Below are 19776 nucleotides of genomic sequence, written 5' to 3'. Positions count from 1 at the left end.
CCTTTATCTTTTCTGAGGTTTGTATAAATCCTAACACATAAACTAAAGCAGCCGAATTCTGAATTCTTTATAAGCTGCAAATGTGATGAAGATGCTGTAGAAATTTGAGCAGAACAAATCCAATAGTTTTCGAGATATCATGGCAGGAGTATTTAAAAATCATGTTTTGAGTAAATCGTTCAGAGTTCATCGATGAGATACCTGTGTTCGACTCATCTGGTAGAAAGTTTAGTTACGAGTAGTATTTTGCTTGGTCAAATGACTCTTGTCACGTCTTACCTTTCCGCAATTTGTCTTCACATTCTTGCTTTTCCTTGAGTACTATGGCTCTATAGTTTTCATATTCTTTCGCATCTTATTATTTCAAGTTAGTTTGATATGAAAAAAAAACTTTGACGTTTACTGACCAGAAGTCATAAATTCTCATATTTATCTGACACACTTCCTTAATACTCAAAATGTATGGGACAAAACCCAAATAAATTAATACGGATTGAACACAAAATACTGTAAATTTAACGTTTAGAGATATTCAGTTCAGTTCAATGCACCTTGAATATTCCATTTCAGTTTAGTCGAATACTGTCTCAAGGTTAAAAGTTTATTTCCTAGAACTAAACTCAAATTGCGTGACAAGATTCAACTTCCTCATTTTCGCAACCATAATCAAGTGCATCATAATTTTGGAAGAGCTCTAGGAATGTAAGAGGGAGCATACTGCCGGCACTTATTCGAATTTCCTTTCCGAAAGTTTTTTTTCTCTGCTCACGGCAAATACTTTCAACAACCTCTGATATCCGCGGCCGTGCCGAACGTGAAACGGACGGCTTGATGATTGGTGTAGATCACGCGTGCAGGGTATCTTCTCGCTCTATTCGCCCAGTGTGTGTAGCGTTTATCGCAATTGGTAGTAGTTAACTAGTACTGCGGTAGCATCCGAGCATCAGAGCACAGCAGTGCTGCAGCTGACCCGTGACTCGCGGATTACCAGCCATCAGTAGCAGATCAGCCACGCGACAAGAATCATTCCGAAATAAGCGATCGGGATCGTAACGCCACGAGTCTTCCCAACTTCGAACTGTACTAGTTTAGCTTGAGATATTCGGTGAACATGATCATTTCATAACATAAGTCGGACACATGTTTCTTCATTGCTTCATTATTGAAGCGTAGTTAGAAGGCACTTTGAAATTCGTGAAAGATCATTTATTGCGTCGTTTTGCAAGTGAAGTTAGTTTGCTACCAAACAATTGAAGAGAATCAGAGTGGATATCAATTTGGATATATCTTTGTATAGTGCTGGAATAAGTGAGAAACACTGATCTAAGTGTTAAGAAATGAATTTAATTATTAATTTTACGTTTCGTCAATTAAACGCTCTTCGAAAAACTGCCTGAGTGTTGACGTTAGTCAGTTCAAGCTAAACAGATAATCAATTGCGATAAAACTTACATTCATCACTTAATCCGATTAGTGTTCTGAATATGTTTGACCGGAAATCTATCACCAGATAAACTTGTGTTCAAAGAAGCCCGTTAGTGAGTAGCCATCACAATCAGCGATCATGATTGGATTCGATCAACCAACGAAAGGGTTGAGAGGGGTTCTTCAACCGGCATTGATCGTCATTGCTGTATTCGGAATTACAGCTACTCTCGGATATCTGGAGGATCGACCACCCACTTATATGGAAGCCAAAGTCGGCTCCTATGTAATATTGAACTGCCCGGTGGATTTTCCTAAAAACGACCCGATACCGTATGTTTTGCACTGGAACAAAGATGTAAGTTATTTAGTTAGATGCGCGGAGGATTTAGATACTGATCGATGTAAACATAAACTTATCGAGCATACGCTTGCTGATGTTGGGATGCATACAGGGTCGAGGTTGAAAATGTTATCAACAGCGGTCGATGATGCTTGCAGTAATTGCAGTTAGGGCATCGGGATCGCGTTGCACTGCTATGCTAATACATCTACTAGCTTTTCATGTGTTGGAAGTCCGTGTTCGCTCTAATAACTAGACCGAGTTTAAGGTCAAATCTATTATGGGAGGTACACGCGATTGTTTTATCCGCGGTGCCCTATGGCGTGTGCACCTTGCATTATAGATAAATTTTGTGTCGGACAGGAACACGGTGTTTAATGAAAAATGTTTCAATGTCGCCTTGTGGGTGTAGGGAATACTGAATGTTTCTCTGAAAGTTAGTTTTTTTTATTCATTGAAACTGATTCACAGAGAATCAGCAGGATCTATTTTTTTGTATCTTCTAGGAATTGTAATTGAAATATATTTTTATTCGTAGACAGAAGTGAAACAGTACAAATGTGTGGGCTGTGCAGATGACAATCACATTGCTGTAGTAATCTTCGAACTCTTGAATTTGGAGAACTTATAACTTAAAGCAATAGGATAAGCATTACATGCCACAATTACTATTATACACAGTTGTCGACCTATTTCCAACCATCGTTTGCGGGATGGGAATATTTTAGGCTGTTTATTGCGTCTGTCGTCACTGAGCAGTTCAGCTTTCCCTAATGCTTGGAATATGAACTAGCTGATATGTAGTTCTAGCACGTGACATTTGCTGTCTGGTTTTATGGGTTTATTTTATGGTTTTTGGATATGATATAAAGCCACCGACAAACGTTGTAGTTTGTGTTTGCCAACATACAATGAGGAATTACGGTTAGGGCGAAAAAAAAAAATAAAATTAAACTAATCGAATAATTTGAGAAGTTTAACAACAATAATCGAATAATTAATCGAGTAATTAATAACCCAGATAATCTATAAGAATTGAATCGATTAGCTTAAAAATTATACTCGATTATTAAATAATCACGTAATTCGAAAAATCCGATCTCTGATTACGTATGTATGTAAAATTTTCATTTCCAATAGAAATGATGTATAACTACTTGGCTTAAATCTTTGCTCGTTGACAAGCAGTCAGTCTTCAGTCAGTCTTTCTGTGTGATTGAACTCTACAAGTATTCAAAGAAGGATTGATAAGACCTAACTCTGTAGTCAAGTTAACTAAAAGTTATATGGGCTTAGAGTGACTCCTTGCTTTAAAAAGCTGTGTTGAGAAGCGAGACTTAACTCATGGGTCAATAAGTTTACAGATTGACAGATAGATGGTGTCACTAATTTAAATGCCTCTAGCGCACCCTTCAGATATCATCTGTCAAAATTTCTTAACATTCGGTTCATTTGTGTGTATTTATTTTACTTTCAGTGAAGCTACAGTTGCTAAAGTAGTGTAAAATTCAAACAATGAAGAAAATAATTTCGTATGTAACAAGCAACGGGATCTCAGACTTAACTAAAAGATCGTTCCTAGTTTTAAGTAGACACGGACAACGGGTGGATTACACAAGGCTTGACCTCGTTTATGTGACTATGAGTCAAGTCAAGCAAGTGGAAGTCATTTTTTAATATTCGTCTTCGACTTATCAGTGCATTAGCAGTTTACCATAGAGTAATCCGACAACCTTGAGATACCAAAACATCCAAATTGTGATTGTCAGATGATAGACAGTAAGTCATCACTCATTTTCTTTGACACGTCAGTCGATAAAGAAACGTCAATATTAGTAATGAAAAATATACTAAAGCAGTAGTCATTTTTTGTGTGTAAATAAAATGCTGAAAAAATAAAACAATTTTTACTATTAGGCAAAAGAAACTTTTAGTAATGTAGAACATAATTGAATCCTTCAAACTATTTTGAAGTACTTTTCAAAACAAAGATCTTAAAGTTAGAGCTACGATTAAAATAATTACGTTTTGAAATGATGCTATTAGTGAAAATATTTTGGAAGATCGGCTATGATCTGTTAGGCTTCCGCAAAACGTTGTTAGTCCAAAAACATTACCTTATTAATGTATGCTAGCTCCAACGAAGAATAAAAATACAAGCTTGCTTCATAAGTAAATTTTACGTTTATATTTTCTATTTTATTCTTTCATAACTGAGTCTACATTTCCAAGATCCGTTAAAACGTACGTCAAAGACCGGATTTCTAGTTTAACGGTATTCATTAGCTTCTGCACAATTTGTTTGTCAACGATCTTGAATACCTTTTTCGAGTGTCTTTCGCAAGTTGAAATGATGTTCAACTGCCGTATCATGTTGCTTCAAATAATTCTTTATCAGGGCCAAGAAGCTTCAACAAGTCCTCACTTGCACGCGGTGGGCAGATTCTCCCGCAGAAGACGGGCTAAGTCTGCCAAAGTTTTATGGCTAGCATTCTGTCAAAATTTCGGCAAGAGTCTTGCAACAATGCAAAAACCGTTTCGCGCAGAGAACTTTGTCTAGCGGTTAATAACGGTTCTGTTTCTACCGGATTCTTGTCATACATGGCTGCCAAAACCGTTTTGAATATATTTTCGTATGTACGTGCAATATCAAATATCAAATGAAGTCGAACAACAAAAAGATTGGAGTGGGAATAAGCAAGACGCGTCGAGCGAGAGAATCACGTAATTTCGCCTGGTCAATTTTGACAGCAGCCGAAATGCAGCCAGACTTTTGCCGGTTCCTAGAATTCCTCACAAGCGAGTTTACCCTGGGTAAAGTTTGGAGGATTTCTTTGGGTCCGCTGACCTTCCATTTTCGCCAACTGACTCAGTAAAATGCCTGATAATAGTGTACTTTTTGTACACGTATTCTTTCCCGAGGAAATATTTCCGATTTTAATGAAAAACCGAAATTAGCTCTGCGCCTAATTCGTATTACTGTTTTTGAATTAGTTAATTTGATCAACAAAATTTCCAAAATAACTATGAAATTAGTTAAAATTGAGAATTTACTACGCTGAAAAAAGTCTTTTTTTTTTCCATAAATACGTTTATTTCTTAAGGCAGTTTACATAAGTTTTTCTTCGCCGTAGCATCACTTTTACATAACATTCTTATCCTAATTTAATTCTAACATAGTCACAACGTTTTGAATTTATTAAAACATATTCTCTTATAGCTTAAATATCATCTTAGGTAACTCGTCATTAATTATGAAATCTACTCGGAAATATTATTTGAACCAAACGATTAACTTCTATAAATTATAAAATAAGCTGTTATTTTCAGACATTTTGTTGATAATTTCATAAACTGTTTCGAGTTTGTTTGTATCATTACATAATTTTTATTCTAATTTAGCTATTGGTTGAACTCATGGACGCAGCTGGGATCAGAGCTAAGTCTTAAAAGGGGCCTTTATTAAATTGAAACTCCAATTTTCTTTATGAAATGATAAATAAGTTTCATGTATGAAAGGTCACGACAAGCAAGAATGTCTCGAACTGGGATATTGGATAGTCTATCTTGGGTACGCAAAGAATTTATTAGTTGAGATCTGACATCACGATACTCCACGCATGTCCAAACGACATGATCAATATCCCGATAACCTTCTCCGCAAGCACAATGATTAGTCTCGGAGAGCCCAATTCGAAGGAGATGTGCATCTAACGTGTAGTGATTGGACATGAGTCTGGACACCACACGAATGAAATCCCTACTCACATCCAGTCCCCTGAACCATGCCTTTGTCGATATTTTCGGAATAATTGAGTGCATCCACCGACCCAGATCATCTCTATCCCAAGATGCTTGCCAGCTGGCAAGTGTTCTTTGGCGAGACGAACTATTGAATTCGTTGAAAGCAATCGGTCGCTCATAAATTTCACCCTCAATAGCACCACGTTTGGCTAAATTATCGGCTCTTTCATTGCCTGGAATGGAGCAATGAGCCGGGACCCAGACTATAGTGATTAGATAATTATTATTCAATATGTCGTTCAGACACTGTTTTATTTTACCCAAGAAAAACGGTTCATTTTTGCCAGCAGCGATTGAGCGAATGGCTTCAATTGCACTCAGACTATCTGTGAAGAGGAAATAATGGTTTGGAGATAATGTGACGATTACACTCAAACTATAATGAACTGCTGCTAGCTCTGCTATATAAACAGATGCAGGTTCTTGAAGCCTAAATGAGGCCGAAACATTATTGTTGAACATACCAAACCCTGTCGCTTCTTCAATTCGCGATCCGTCCGTGTAAAACATTTTCTCAGAGTCAATATGCCTGAACTTACTTAAAAATATTTTTGGGATTTCCGTCGAGCGTAGATGATCCGGGATTCCACGCACTTCACGCTGCATGGATGTATCGAAAAATAAAGTTGAGTCAGGGGCACTTAGGATGCTGACACGGATAGGAATATATCTTGAAGGGTTGATTTCCTGTGACATATGGTTAAAATATACTGTCATAAATTTTGTTTGAGATCGAAGCTCGACTAGTCGTTCGAAATTATTAATTACCATGGGATTCAGCACCTCACATCTTATTAGCAGGCGTGATGAAAGCTCCCAAAATCGATCTTTTAATGGAAGAACTCCCGCCAGAACTTCAAGACTCATTGTATGTGTTGAATGCATGCAGCCTAAGGCAATTCGCAAACAACGGTACTGAATTCGCTCAAGTTTGATAAAATGAGAGTTTGCAGCGGAACGAAAACAAACGCATCCATATTCCATCACTGAAAGTATCGTTGTTTGATACAATTTTATTAGATCTTGCGGATGAGAACCCCACCAAGATCCTGTTATTGTTCGAAGAAAATTTACTCTTTGTTGGCATTTCGTTATCAGATACCTAATGTGTTCTCCCCACGTGCATTTGGAATCGAACCACACCCCGAGGTATTTAAAAGTTAAAACCTGTTGGATCATTCTTCCCATCATATGGAGCTGAAGCTGCGCGGGATCATGCTTTCTTGAGAAGACGACTAACTCTGTTTTCTCCGCAGAGAATTCGATACCAAGATGAACAGCCCAAACGGACAAGTTATCTAAGGTATCTTGCAATGGTTTATGCAGATCAATAGCTTTGGGTCCAGTAACTGAAACCACGCCATCATCTGCCAATTGTCTTAGTGTACATGGGGTTACTAGACAGCTGTCAATGTCATTCACGTAAAAATTATAGAGGAGCGGACTGAGGCATGAGCCTTGCGGGAGACCCATGTAGCTAATTCTGAATGTTGCCAAATCGCCATGTGAAAAATACATGCACTTCTCTGACAAAAGGTTGTGCAAATAATTATTTATAACCGCTGGAAGTCCATGTTGGTGGAGCTTGTCTGAAAGAACATCAATGGAAACTGAATCAAATGCTCCTTTAATGTCTAAAAATACAGATGCCATTTGTTGCTTTTGAGCGAAGGCAATTTGGATGTCAGACGAAAGTAATGCAAGGCAATCATTCGTCCCTTTATTTCTACGGAAGCCAAACTGAGTATCTGACAACAAACCGTTCGTCTCGACCCAAGTGTCGAGACGTCGTAGAATAATTTTTTCGAACAATTTTCTGATGCAGGACAACATCGCAATGGGTCTATATGAGTTGTGATTGGAAGCTGGTTTCCCCGGCTTTTGAATGGCGATAACTTTCACTTGTCTCCAGTCAGGCGGAACAATATTTTGCTCAAGAAACTTGTTGAACAATTCCAACAAACGTCTTTTTGCGAGGTCGGGCAGATTCTTCACCAAGTTGAATTTGATTCTGTCCAACCCAGGGGCGTTATTGTTACAAGACAAGAGTGCTATAGAAAATTCTATCATTGAAAATGGGTTATTAATAAAACCATTATTTGGAGGAGATTCCCGTATAATGCTTTGCGTAGGAACAGAATCTGGGCAAACTTTCCTAGCAAAGTCAAATATCCATCGGTTCGAGTATTCATCACTCTCATTGCCCACGTTACGATTCCTCATTCGTCTGGCCGTATTCCAAAGAGTGCTCATTGAGGTTTCTCTTGACAAACCTTCGACAAAATGTCTCCAATAGCTACATTTCTTGGCCCGAAGTATGCTCTTGTACTTGGTTTCTAAAGTCAAGAAATTTTCAAAATTCTGAGGAGTTCCTCCTCCTCGTTTTAAAAACGTCTTGAAAGCATTTTGTTTCGCGTGCTTAGCATCTGAACACTCTTTGTCCCACCAAGGGTTTGGAGGCCTTCTGTTAGACGATGGACCAAGAAATCGTTTGGTTTGGGCTTGTTCTGCGGCCTCCAGAATCGAACAAACGAGGAAGTCATATTCTTCAAGTGGGGGGAGCTCTTCCATTGAAGTTAAGACACTTGAAATATTATTTTGGTATTTAATCCAGTCAATATTTTTTGTCAAATCATATGGAATATTAACTGAATTAGCAATGCCTTTGTTACTGCTAATTGAGATGATGATTGGTAAATGATCGCTACCATGTAAATCAGGAAATACTTTCCAGGTGCAATCTAGTCGAATTGAAGTCGAACAAAGAGATAAATCTAATGCACTTGGACGTGCCGGAGGTCTTGGGATCCGTGTCATGCTACCCATATTTAGTACCGTCATGCTAAAATTGTCGCAAATATTATATATTAGAGATGATCTGCTATCATTGTAAACGGAACCCCACATCATTCCGTGCGAATTGAAATCTCCTAAAATCAAACGTGGAGCAGGAAGGGCTTCGATAATTTCATTAAGCTGTCGTTGTCCAACTTGAGCTCTTGGAGGAATATATACCGAAGCAATGCAAATGTCCTTTCCTTTAATGTTTATTTGACAAGCAACAACTTCTATACTAGAAGTCGAAGGAATGTTTAATCTATAAAAGGAATAACATTTCTTAATTCCTAAAAGCACTCCACCATACGGAGAGTCTCTATCGAGACGTATAATGTTAAAATCATTAAAATTTAAAGCTATGTTTGAAGTAAGCCATGTTTCGCATAAAGCAAATACATCACATTTTTGACTATACAATAAAATTTTAAATGAATCAAGTTTTGGCATGATGCTTCGACAATTCCACTGCAGGACAGTGATTGTATCATTTGCGGCGGGTGATAAATTATCCATCAAAAGATACAAAACCTGAGACAATTGGCCATTGAGCTGATAACTGCTTCAAAAAATTTCTAGCTATTGGAAGGAATGCCATTATGAGGGTCTTTAAGGGTTCAGATATATTGAATGCTGAGAAAATCCATTCAACAATTTCCGAAAACTTCAGTAATCCTGTTGGTGGCTGTGAAATGGAGCCCACAGGATTATTACCTTTTTCTGTGCTAGATCCTGGATTGGTTTGTGAATTTGACAAACCAGGAGGCACAGTCTTTGGTTTTGACTTTTTTTGTTTAACACGGGGATCTTTTTTTGAAGATGAAACTTTAGGTGTCTTTTTTGGTAATTTGGAAGAAGACTTCTTTCTCTTAACTGACCCTTGGGTAGTGATAAACGAATTACCTTCACTATTTTCGTCAGAGTCAGAGTCCTCTGTTTCCTCTAGATTTGAAAACCCGTTTTCGGTTTCCAAAGGGGGGACATCAATGACCGTTTTAAGCATTTCTGCATATGTGCGCTTAGACCGTGCTTTTAAAGAAAGCTTAATTTTGTCTTTGTGCACTTTAAATGCAGTGCATACTGAAATATCCTCATGAGGACTTTCCCCACAATAAATACATTTTTCAATTTCCTTGTTGCAATCATTATCTTTATGAGGTCCTTCACACTTAATACATTTTGGTTTATTGCTACAGTAAGTAGCTGTGTGTCCGAATTTTTTGCAGTTCGTACAATTCATTACATTTGGAACAAAAAGCCGAACAGGGAGGCGAATTTTATCGACATAGACATGGGACGGCAACGCAGATCCGGCAAATGTCACTCGAAACGAGTCTGATGGGCGATAAACTTTTTTTCCCTCTTCATAAACTACTGAGTACAGTTGTTTGCACTCCAGTATTTTCACACCCTCAAGCATAGAGTTCTTGAAACGACCAACACCATGCTTGAGTAAATCATCTACCGAAAGACTCGCTTCGGTAACAACACCGTCAATTTCGACATCTTTGGAGGGTATGTAAACTTTATACTCTTTAATGAAATGTTCCGAAGAGACAATATCATTCGCGTGTTTCAAATTATTTACCACAACACGAATTTTATCGTTATTTACTTTTATGATCTCTTTGATTGAAGAGTATCGTGATGTCAAACCTTTAGAAATTTGGTAAATGTTTAATGGCTTTGATATACGTCTGAAAAAGACTATCCAAGGCCCAGAAGAGCTCTCCTGATATTTTTTCGTTCGTGGGGGTATCGGATTCATGCTAGGATTTACGTCCATGGATTCATCCATTACATTAAAATTTTTAACTAAACTTTAAAATAAAATTTGAAACCAACACTACACAGTACTCAATCAAAAGGAAAAGAAAAAACTTCTACCTTGAAATTGTTGTCTATCTCCGTTGCACTGCCGTGTAGATCCTCGTTGCTCTAGATGTTCTTGTTGGATGCTGATTGTTGGATGTGATGCTACTGCTACCTGACATCCAGCACCACTCGATTTCCGATTTACTTTTGTCTTCGCCAGCTGCAACCAGCGCAGGTCACCGGTGTATACCTGCGTGTTGTATGGCAGTGGAAAGACCGAGTTGTCTTGTCTCCTTCTTCCTTGTGCTCCGCACCGATATGCTTCTGCACCGAAGTGCCTTCGCACCGATGTGCTTTTGCACTCTCCTGCTTCTGTGTGCCTTTGCACTCTTCTTCTTCGATGTGCCTTTGCACTCTCCTGCTCAGCAATTGTGGCTGTATATTGTGGCCTGGGTAGAGCTTGGGAAACGCCCTTTGTTGTTTCCTTCACCAGCTTGGCCCAGCACTAGGGCTCTCTTATGCAGCACGATTTTACGTTTTAACGGCTGCTGCCAACAGGTCTCTACCTGTAGTTCAACCGTTGTCGTATTTAACGCGTGTAAACTAACCAGCGTTATTAAACTGTACGCTTCTATACACAACCTTCTCGGTTGAACGGCTATTACTGAATGAAAAAAAAAGTCTTATTTCTAAAGAATGTGTTTAGTTGGCGAACATCCTGGACACAAATATTTCAATCACATATATCAATCCAACACGACATTTTCATTGACAACTAATTTTGTGTTTAAAATCAGAAAATTTGAAATTTGCTGTGTTTCAGAAACACCATCGTTTCTGAAAGACAGCACAAAGAAAACAGAAATGAATTTGGTTTTATTAACAAATTTTTAGCCAAATACTCACGAGAAGTGTTAAAGCAAAACAATCCATTAAAAAGCTAAAAAAGACAGCCTTGTTGAAACTGCTTGCAAATTGTTTTGATGTTTTTCGCATGTGTTACGATATATCAATATATAAATTTCTAAACCGATATGTAAAAATGACGTAAACTCTTAGTGGAAAGTGTATTTATTCAGAATATGTGCGCATTTGAAGCGATTGTGAGTAAGAATGTTTTCTCGCGGAACAGTGAAGTGAGTTTGGAATGTTGCACTTTAATTGTATATGGCAAATGATGTTTTTTTGTATCTTCCAACCTTCCGGGCTACGACGTCCGGTGTATTACTTCCTGCCAATATAGAAAAGACAACCGCGACTGAAATTTTTTTCGGTAGTAGTGTGCCATCTAGTGGCTAGTAGTCATAACGGTGTTAACGTTTTTTCGGTGACAGTGCGCCATATAGCTGCTAATTGCAGAAGTCAATTCAACCACTTATGTTGGTTGAAAACAACGTTTTATTTTTCTAATTCAACTAAAAAAGTTTGCCTTAGCTATGAAATGACAGCACGTTTAATTGGTGAATTCAACTAAAAAAATGGCCATTTCAACAAATATTTTATTATTATTAAGGGAATGAGAATTAAAAAATCTAAATTAGCAAAAGTAAGATTTTTTTAGTTGTCTCAAAAATAACTAACTAAAATCAGAAAATCAACTAATTTTTTCGCCAAAATGCTGATTTCGGTCTTTCCGTGCATCAGACCCAATGTACACAATGATACATTGTAATCAACTGTTTGAACCACATCTGGAAAAAACAATGGTGCATGAAATTTGTGCCTAGGCTGCATTGCGGATTGTATAGGTTTTACTGACGCTACAAACAAGTCTCAATGTGACGAGAAAAATCTGAAAAAGTTCAAAAAAAGTGAAGCATGTTATGAAGTAATGAATGATTTCAACGCTTAATGAAAATGATTCAACATCCCCTGTGTAACCCTCGATGGCCAACTTTTTGTTTGTGAATTGAATAAGCTTTGATTCGATCTCAATATTGAATAATCCATGAGCTCTACTTTATCTGACACTTCGAAAGAATTTTAAAACCAGAAATGGGGATATTGAAATCTGCTAGACAATGGTTGAATATAAATCATGATGGCATGAAAATGTTTTTACAATCGAAATGAACGCCACGGTTTCCATTCATCATTTTATCAATGAAGCAGGGCAAACTCATCGCCAGCCTCAAATGACTGGGTTTAACAGTTCTCCCTAGTTGGCTTTCCGATCTATCTTCATCTCGATATTATTTAATAAACTTATTGTTAGTGCATAGTACTGTTACACAAATACAAACACACGCACGGAGATCCACAGAAATTTTGCCTCCCACCGACGGTAGTAAAGCCAAATAGTCGTTACTGCCAATGGTGGAACACGTGCGAATTTCACTTATGACTGATGCTGCAGGCCCATGGCATCGTATCTAGCTATGCATGGTTGTCTATCGCGATCAGCGTGGGAAAAAGGGTGGGAGGAAAGATGGGTCTGACGTGTATTTGCAGTGTGCATTATATCGGTACCATTCACGACGGCTGGAACTACTGTAGATTGCTCCGGGAAATGTGTCACGATGACAGTTTCAATTAATTTCTGTACTTCATCATCCGGATCATTCCGAAAGGTTATTATTACGTGTGTCGGTTTTTGTTATGCACAAATGACAGTGTATGGCAGCAGTTCATCCGAATCCTGCTATGATGATGTGCATTGTCAGCGACAGTCGAGCTGTGAAATGAAACGGTGCTTTTCAATGAATCAATTCCAGGTTTTCGGTACACCTGCTTTATTCGTATTCTTTGATATTGTTTTATTTGTATAGTTTTTGGTTATGAGGTTGTTTTGTTTCGTTCAATACAAAAGAGTGTATTTTTTTCGAAAAGTTTTGTTCTACTGTATTAAGGGTGATTAAGATTATTATTTACTTTTCATTAAAGGCGGTGTGTTATTGGAAAGTCGATGAAGGAGAATATTAAATATTTTAAGTTAACAGTGATCGTAAAAAGCAATTAATAGATATTTCTATATTTAAAAATCAATATTCCATAGAGTGGTCTCTATGGAATATTGATTTTTAAATATAGAAATATCTATTAATAATCTCTAAATCTAGGCTTTTTCTCATTTTGTCAGTGCGAAGTTTACCGTTAGACAGACGTAAATTACAACTCGTAAGTGTCACCATACTGAATGTGCAATGCTTCTTTCGTCTCGATTGAATGTATGGATGTGGTGCACTTGCAGCTCAATATGAGCTGCTTAACACTGACGACTCGAAGACGAAACGTGAAGAATAATCGAAATAGCTGTGTATCCTTAGCAGAATTTGTAACCAAACCCTGAAATAACCAGGACATGCTGGCTGCGCGGCCGAGAGTAAAAGGGTATAGGAGCGAATTCTCCCGGGCCCGGGCTTTCTCAAGGGGGCCGTAAATTCGGCTCTGCATGCTGGTTGCCAACATTTCGTTAGCTTTGGTAGTTCTAAAATTTAAAAAAAACTGTTTTTACCAGCCATATAATTCATGTTCTCATGAATATTACTGTGGGGTTCTTTAAAATACTTTTCATTGACTCTTCAATTGAAACAAGAAAATTGTTTTGGTTAACAAAAAAATTTGATATTTTAAATACACTTCGCCCTGTTACTCCGGAATCGGAAGTTGGATCCGGTTTATGTTTAGTTGCAACATTGAAAGCGGGTCAAAGTCGTTTCGCTGAAAATACCGCAACCATTCGCCTAGAACCAAAGGAATTTATTTGATGCTTTGAGTAACTAATAAAGTCAATTTTTGGAATTCCGTTCTAAGGTTCATGAACCAATCTAAATGTTCAAGATTTTTTGAATTAAACACAGGGAAATGAATTAATCCGTTATTTTAAATATTATGTATTTCAGAAGTGCAATTTTAGGTCAACAAAACGGACGTAAACACTGTCATCTTTAATTTGTCGTAAGCTTAAATCAATTTCAATTACAATATTCAGACAATTGAAGAAATCAGCGAAATTACCCTTTCGGCGAAATGGTTTTCGACAAAATGACATTTGGCGAAATGACCCTTTCGGCGAAGTTGCTTTGGCGAAACATCTTTTGGAAAAATGGCTTCTGGTGAAATGACTCTCACCCGCAATATATGTGATTATGAGACTTTTCATTTCAAAATAAGACCAGTTTGTGGAAGTTTTTGAGTACAATTTTTGCTACTTCCGGAATTGGAAAGTGGTATAGCAAAAGCTAATTCGTCTGGCCATCAACTAACAAAACCTACCCATTGAAACAGTTTTTAGAACGATTTCAGGGGTTTTAAGCTTTTCGTTCCGTCACGTCAAATATCCAACTAAATTCGCCCTATAACTTCGAAACCGGAAGTCGGATCCGAGTCAATTTTCGCACTACACTATGAGACTATATGATCTTTCATTTGAGCCTGAGCTTGTAACAGTCGGTTCAACTGTCTCTGAGAAATCGACGTGAGTTTCGTTTGTTTTAGAACTTCCGGTATTTCTAGAGCTGGAATAGCTAAAATCATTCCATTATTATTTATCATGTTGTACTTTACACAGCCACCTCAATGATGATTGGAAATTTTAATAAGCGTGTTTCTGATTTTTTTGCATCGTCACCTCAATGGCTTTTGGAAATTTTTACATTCCTCATTTCATAATTCCGGAACTGGAAGTCAGATTTAATCACAATTTCATAGTAATCTATGGGATGATAACATGTTTCATTTGAATATAGGAATGTGAAAATCGGTCAAATCGTCTCTGATAAATTGTAGTAAGTAGTAAGTACAATTTCAAAGTTTTTAATCACTAAATCCATTACCGGGAAACGGTATTGCCGAAACGAGTTTGTTTGACAATCAATTAACAAGGTCTGCAAATAAGAATATTCTGTTAACCAATTTTGAAGAATCCGCTTCTGTTTGCATGGCCACTTATAAAAAAACTCTTTTGAAATTGAAATCAAATCAAATTTTGGAACCAGAAGTCGGATCTAACTGAAACTCAAAAATTTACTATGGGATCCTAAGCCCTTTTATTTGAGATTTTTTGTGAAAAACGCTCCAGAGATCTTCGAAAAAAGTTAGTGCTCAAAATTTTGTTTATGTTGTACACTATTCACCCAACTCCTCGCTATGAATGGAGATTCCTTAAGCCAACGCTTTTTGTTGTGATGGCGTTGTTGTCCAAATAATGTTAAGCTACTATTTTGATGCGCACAGTATATAAGTGTGAAAATGATTTTTTCCAATCCGAGATAGAGGATATGAAAGTCAGAGAATTTTTACAATAATTTCGCAATGTAAATACAATCCAAACCTGTTAAACTTTTGTTCCATTTAACATTAATATAATTCTATCTTTGTGCACTCTGTACAACCGTCAGTTTAACTCTCCTGAAGGAATGGAATCCTTTTTACCATACACACTTAAATTTTATTGCAGAATCTTGCTAAAAAAATGCCGAGATTTGCACAGCCGAGTGCTCGGTAATTGTCTTGGCAAAATATATAAATACTAAGAATCTCGACAATCCTAAATTTATTAACTGTCAATTATTGCCGAACTTATCAGCAGAAATTTTACAGTTAGTTCGGCAGAAGCGATCAGGATTGAATCATGAATTGCCGAGTCATCAATAACCGAACATGGAATGGATTTTTCTTTATTATTGTGGTTAGATCCATAATTTCAGGAATTTTGTATGAGACTACAAGAACTTTCATTTGAATCTAAGTTCGTTGGTTTTCACAGTGATTACATATCCTTCCTATAAGAGTAAGCGAAAAGCATTCAACACAGGTTTTTAGTAACAAGCTCGCTTAGCAGATACGTGCTCACTTATAATGAAATCATTGTTGTTTCTTACATACGGTAGGTAGTATATGGCCAAAACTAATTCCTTTTCGTTACTGCTCAAATGCTTTACATAAGTATGACATATAAATAAGCAAATGAGTGTCACCCTCCCATCCAGAACTCAAATCATTCTCGTAATTAGTCCGGAATGTTGTCTTAAAACATGCTCAAGATAGAAACACCGTCAACCATAAATTTATTCCGTCAATAAATTCATTACTTCACTCGTCGGGACAAAGTGACCTTAATACGATAATTATTATGATGTCGGTAACGCGTACTGCTGCCAGCGTCCTGTTATGGCCTATCGAGCACGAAACGACAGCTCCTGACAGGCGATTTAGTGAACTCGCTAAAGTCAGTATCGTTCTTCTCGCTGTCTGTTTCCATTTCTCAAGCGCAGTGTTACTTACTCTGCTCGCGTAAGACTAGAAGATGTTTGGACAAGAAGAGTCCGTTCGTTTGGTAGATTCATAAATTTTACGCTTTCTGAAATGCAATTATGGAATAGCACTCACTCAATTGTTGGCGCTTGGTTAGAGACCGAGTTTGCGTTAATGGTTGAAATGGGAGATGGATGACACCGAAGGTGGTGGCACTGGGGTGTATCTCAGTATCACATAACCCATGAAAAACAGTTAGGCTTCATTGTATGGGAACCAAATTTGGTACGAGTTTATTAGTCTGTTTTCGAAGTGTATTCGATATCAAGTCCTGAGTTCGATATAATTTTCTGACAACTTTTTTTTTAAATAACTATTTATAGGAATATGAGTTAAAATTAAATTATTAAGATTTAAATCGGGTGTTCATCCACAAGTGGTGACTTTTCAGCCCTAATATATACATGATTTGGTTATTACCATGAAGACATCATTTGCTTCCGCAATTCTGAGATTTTTGTGTAGGGAAAATTCTAAACCTACTTGTATTGTGTAATGGGGAAAAGGAACTTATATACTAACTTACTAACTAACACAGAGCGAATCGATTAAATTGAAGATTGCATCGATTTTTGTCGGAATTTGCTTATAATATTATGTGACATTACATTTAATGGTTCTATATATGTGAGTATGTGTAACTCATTTGTACTAAACCAGGGAGGACGCTTCAAAATCATTTTCAGAATTTCATTCTGAATCCTTTGAAGCGTTTTCTTCCTGGTGGAACAACAACTTGACCAAATTGGTACTGCATAAAGCATGGCTGGTCTGAAAATTTGTTTATAAATTAACAATTTGTTTTTTAGACAAAGCTTGGAATTTCTGTTTATAAGAGGATATAAACATTTAATATATTTATTACACTTTGCCTGGATTCCTTCAATGTGATCCTTGAAAGTGAGTTTTTTGTCATACGTTAAACCTAAGTATTTAGCTTGATTAGACCATGTCAATTCCAAGCCATTCAATTTGAGAATGTGATTTTTGTTTGGTTTAAGAAAAGAAGCTCTTGGCTTGTGAGGAAAGATAATTAATTGCGTTTTTGCTGCATTTGGTTTAATTTTCCATTTTGACAGATAATCACTGAAAATATTTAAACTTCTATGTAGGCGACTGCAGATCACTCTTAGATTTCTACCTGTGGCTAACAGACTTGTGTCGTCACAGAATAGCGATTTCTGACAACCAACGGGTAGATTTGGAAGATCAGAAGTGAAAATATTATACAAGATTGGAGCTACGCTCGTACCCTGCGCAACACCGGCTCGTACGGGTAGCAATTCAGATTTACAATTCTGATAGCTAACCTGAAGAATACGATCAGTTAAATAATTTTGAATCATTTTGATCAAATAAATAGGAAACTGGAAATCAGACATTTTTGCTATTAAACCTTTGTGCCAAACACTGTCGAATGCTTTTTCGATGTCTAGAAGAGCAACTCCAGTGGATAACCCAGAAGATTTATTTGCTTTTATCATGTTCGTTACTCTGACAAGTTGATGAGTAGTTGAATGTTCATGACGAAATCCAAATTGCTCTTGTAGAAAAATTGAATTCTCATTTATATGAGACATCATTCTCAACAAGATGATTTTTTCAAAAAGTTTACTGATAGAAGAAAGTAAGCTAATTGGTCGATAACTTGATGTTTCTGCTGGATTTTTATCAGGTTTCAGGATAGGAATTACTTTAGTGTTTTTCCATCTTTTTGGGAAGTAAGCTAATGAAAAACACTTGTTGAAAATTTTAACCAGGAGTCTCAAGGCAATATCGGGAAGATTTTTAATAAGACTATTAAAAATTCCATCATTATATATTTATTTGTCGTCAAACTATAGTAGACCATTACATTGTATTGATTACATTTTAACACGTGTGATATTTTCTAAAATAAACATTAATGTGCATTATGTTCTAGGACCTAGGTCGTATTGAATTAAAATATTGTTTGAGCTGGGCTGTTGCACGGAAAAACCAGCGATCGCAAAACAACTAAAATATTAGTTGTTTTTCTGATTTTGATTGGTTAAAATTTGGTACAACTAATCGACTGTTGTTTTAACTAATCTGTCATTTTTGATTTATCGTGCTGGCAGCTTAGCAACGACACCCAACAAGTAATGAAACGTTTCAGTTGAGCAATGCCAAACATCCTGAGCGAACAATGAAACGTTTCAATGAAATGTCACTTGTGCAATTGAGCAAAGACACAATCCCAGCAAAGTTACTTGTATGCATGAAAGCAAAAAAATGTCTCAGTTGTTTCAACCAATTATTCAGTTATTTGAACTTAAAACGCCAATTGCAATAAATACTTTTACTGTTAGCCTCTTCGGGGGCAGCTAATCGTTCACTGCTTAAACAACGAAATTTTACCTAATTAACTGCTTATATCTTTATCACTAAACTCACAAAGGATATGGAAATGAACCAAACGATTACAATTCTCAAAAGGAAACTCACCAGAAAAATGGTCACAGGGAATTAGGAAATTTTTCCTTTACTTGCAGAATGGCTCGCTGGTAATCCTGATGCTACAGATACACTTTCAAGAAAATACAAATAGTACCACTTCACTTTAGCAGCAAATTTTTAAGCGTTAAACAGTTTTAATAACATTGACATGAACTGTCCTAGAATACATTACTCTCAGATGAAATTATAACATTTATACTGTAGGAATATCTATTTAACACTTGGAAAACTTGTTTTACAATTAACTGTTATATTCTTATGCATACTTTCACTTACATAAAACGACCACTACGTAACTAACATATATGACGTTCATTCACCATTGAAAATTTTCAATATGAAACGCTTCTGGTGAAATGGAGAGGTTTTTTGTTCTGCCTTCTGCTGTCTTCGTTTTCCGCCAAGTGACAGCATTTGAATACAACAATTTCGGTTACCTGAATGGTTATGTCAAAATCAACAGATATGTTAGTTAAATCAACAACATTTTAGTTGAAACAACCAGGGCGTGAAACAACAATTGCAATATTGTAATTTTGTGATCTGCGGGTTCTCCGTGTGTCATTGTAAAGTCAATTGCTCCGCAATGCTTATTATAAGTTGACATCATTTGATTTAATGGACCAAATTTAGCATAGTTGGTACGATAATGACTTATATAGAATATAGCTCGGTTTCGTAATTGTCTGGAAGGTATATAAAAATTAAGTTTAGACAGAAGTAAAGATGAATCAACCCGATGTGTAACGATGTTATGTATGAATGAAACCATTAATTGTTCTCGAAACCAGGAGCCTTCATGTTTTTAAGTTTCCTAA

General features: G+C 36.8%; 1 protein-coding gene across 2 annotated transcripts in view; it reads left to right on the top strand.

Moving 5' to 3' along the window:
* The first annotated feature begins 955 nt into the window (after window positions 1–955).
* LOC131429574 (protein borderless) overlaps window positions 956–19776 on the top strand; it is a 35414-nt gene continuing 16593 nt past the window's right edge. For both annotated transcript variants that reach the window (XM_058593788.1, XM_058593787.1), the window contains exon 1: window positions 956–1783. In XM_058593788.1, the coding sequence (XP_058449771.1) occupies window positions 1565–1783 (219 nt within the window). In that variant the 5' untranslated portion in view covers window positions 956–1564. The remainder of the gene's footprint in view (window positions 1784–19776) is intronic.

The sequence above is a fragment of the Malaya genurostris genome, chromosome 2 (assembly GCF_030247185.1).
Source record: "Malaya genurostris strain Urasoe2022 chromosome 2, Malgen_1.1, whole genome shotgun sequence".
NCBI lineage: Eukaryota > Metazoa > Arthropoda > Insecta > Diptera > Culicidae > Malaya > Malaya genurostris.
This window is presented reverse-complemented; position numbering and strand designations above follow the sequence as displayed.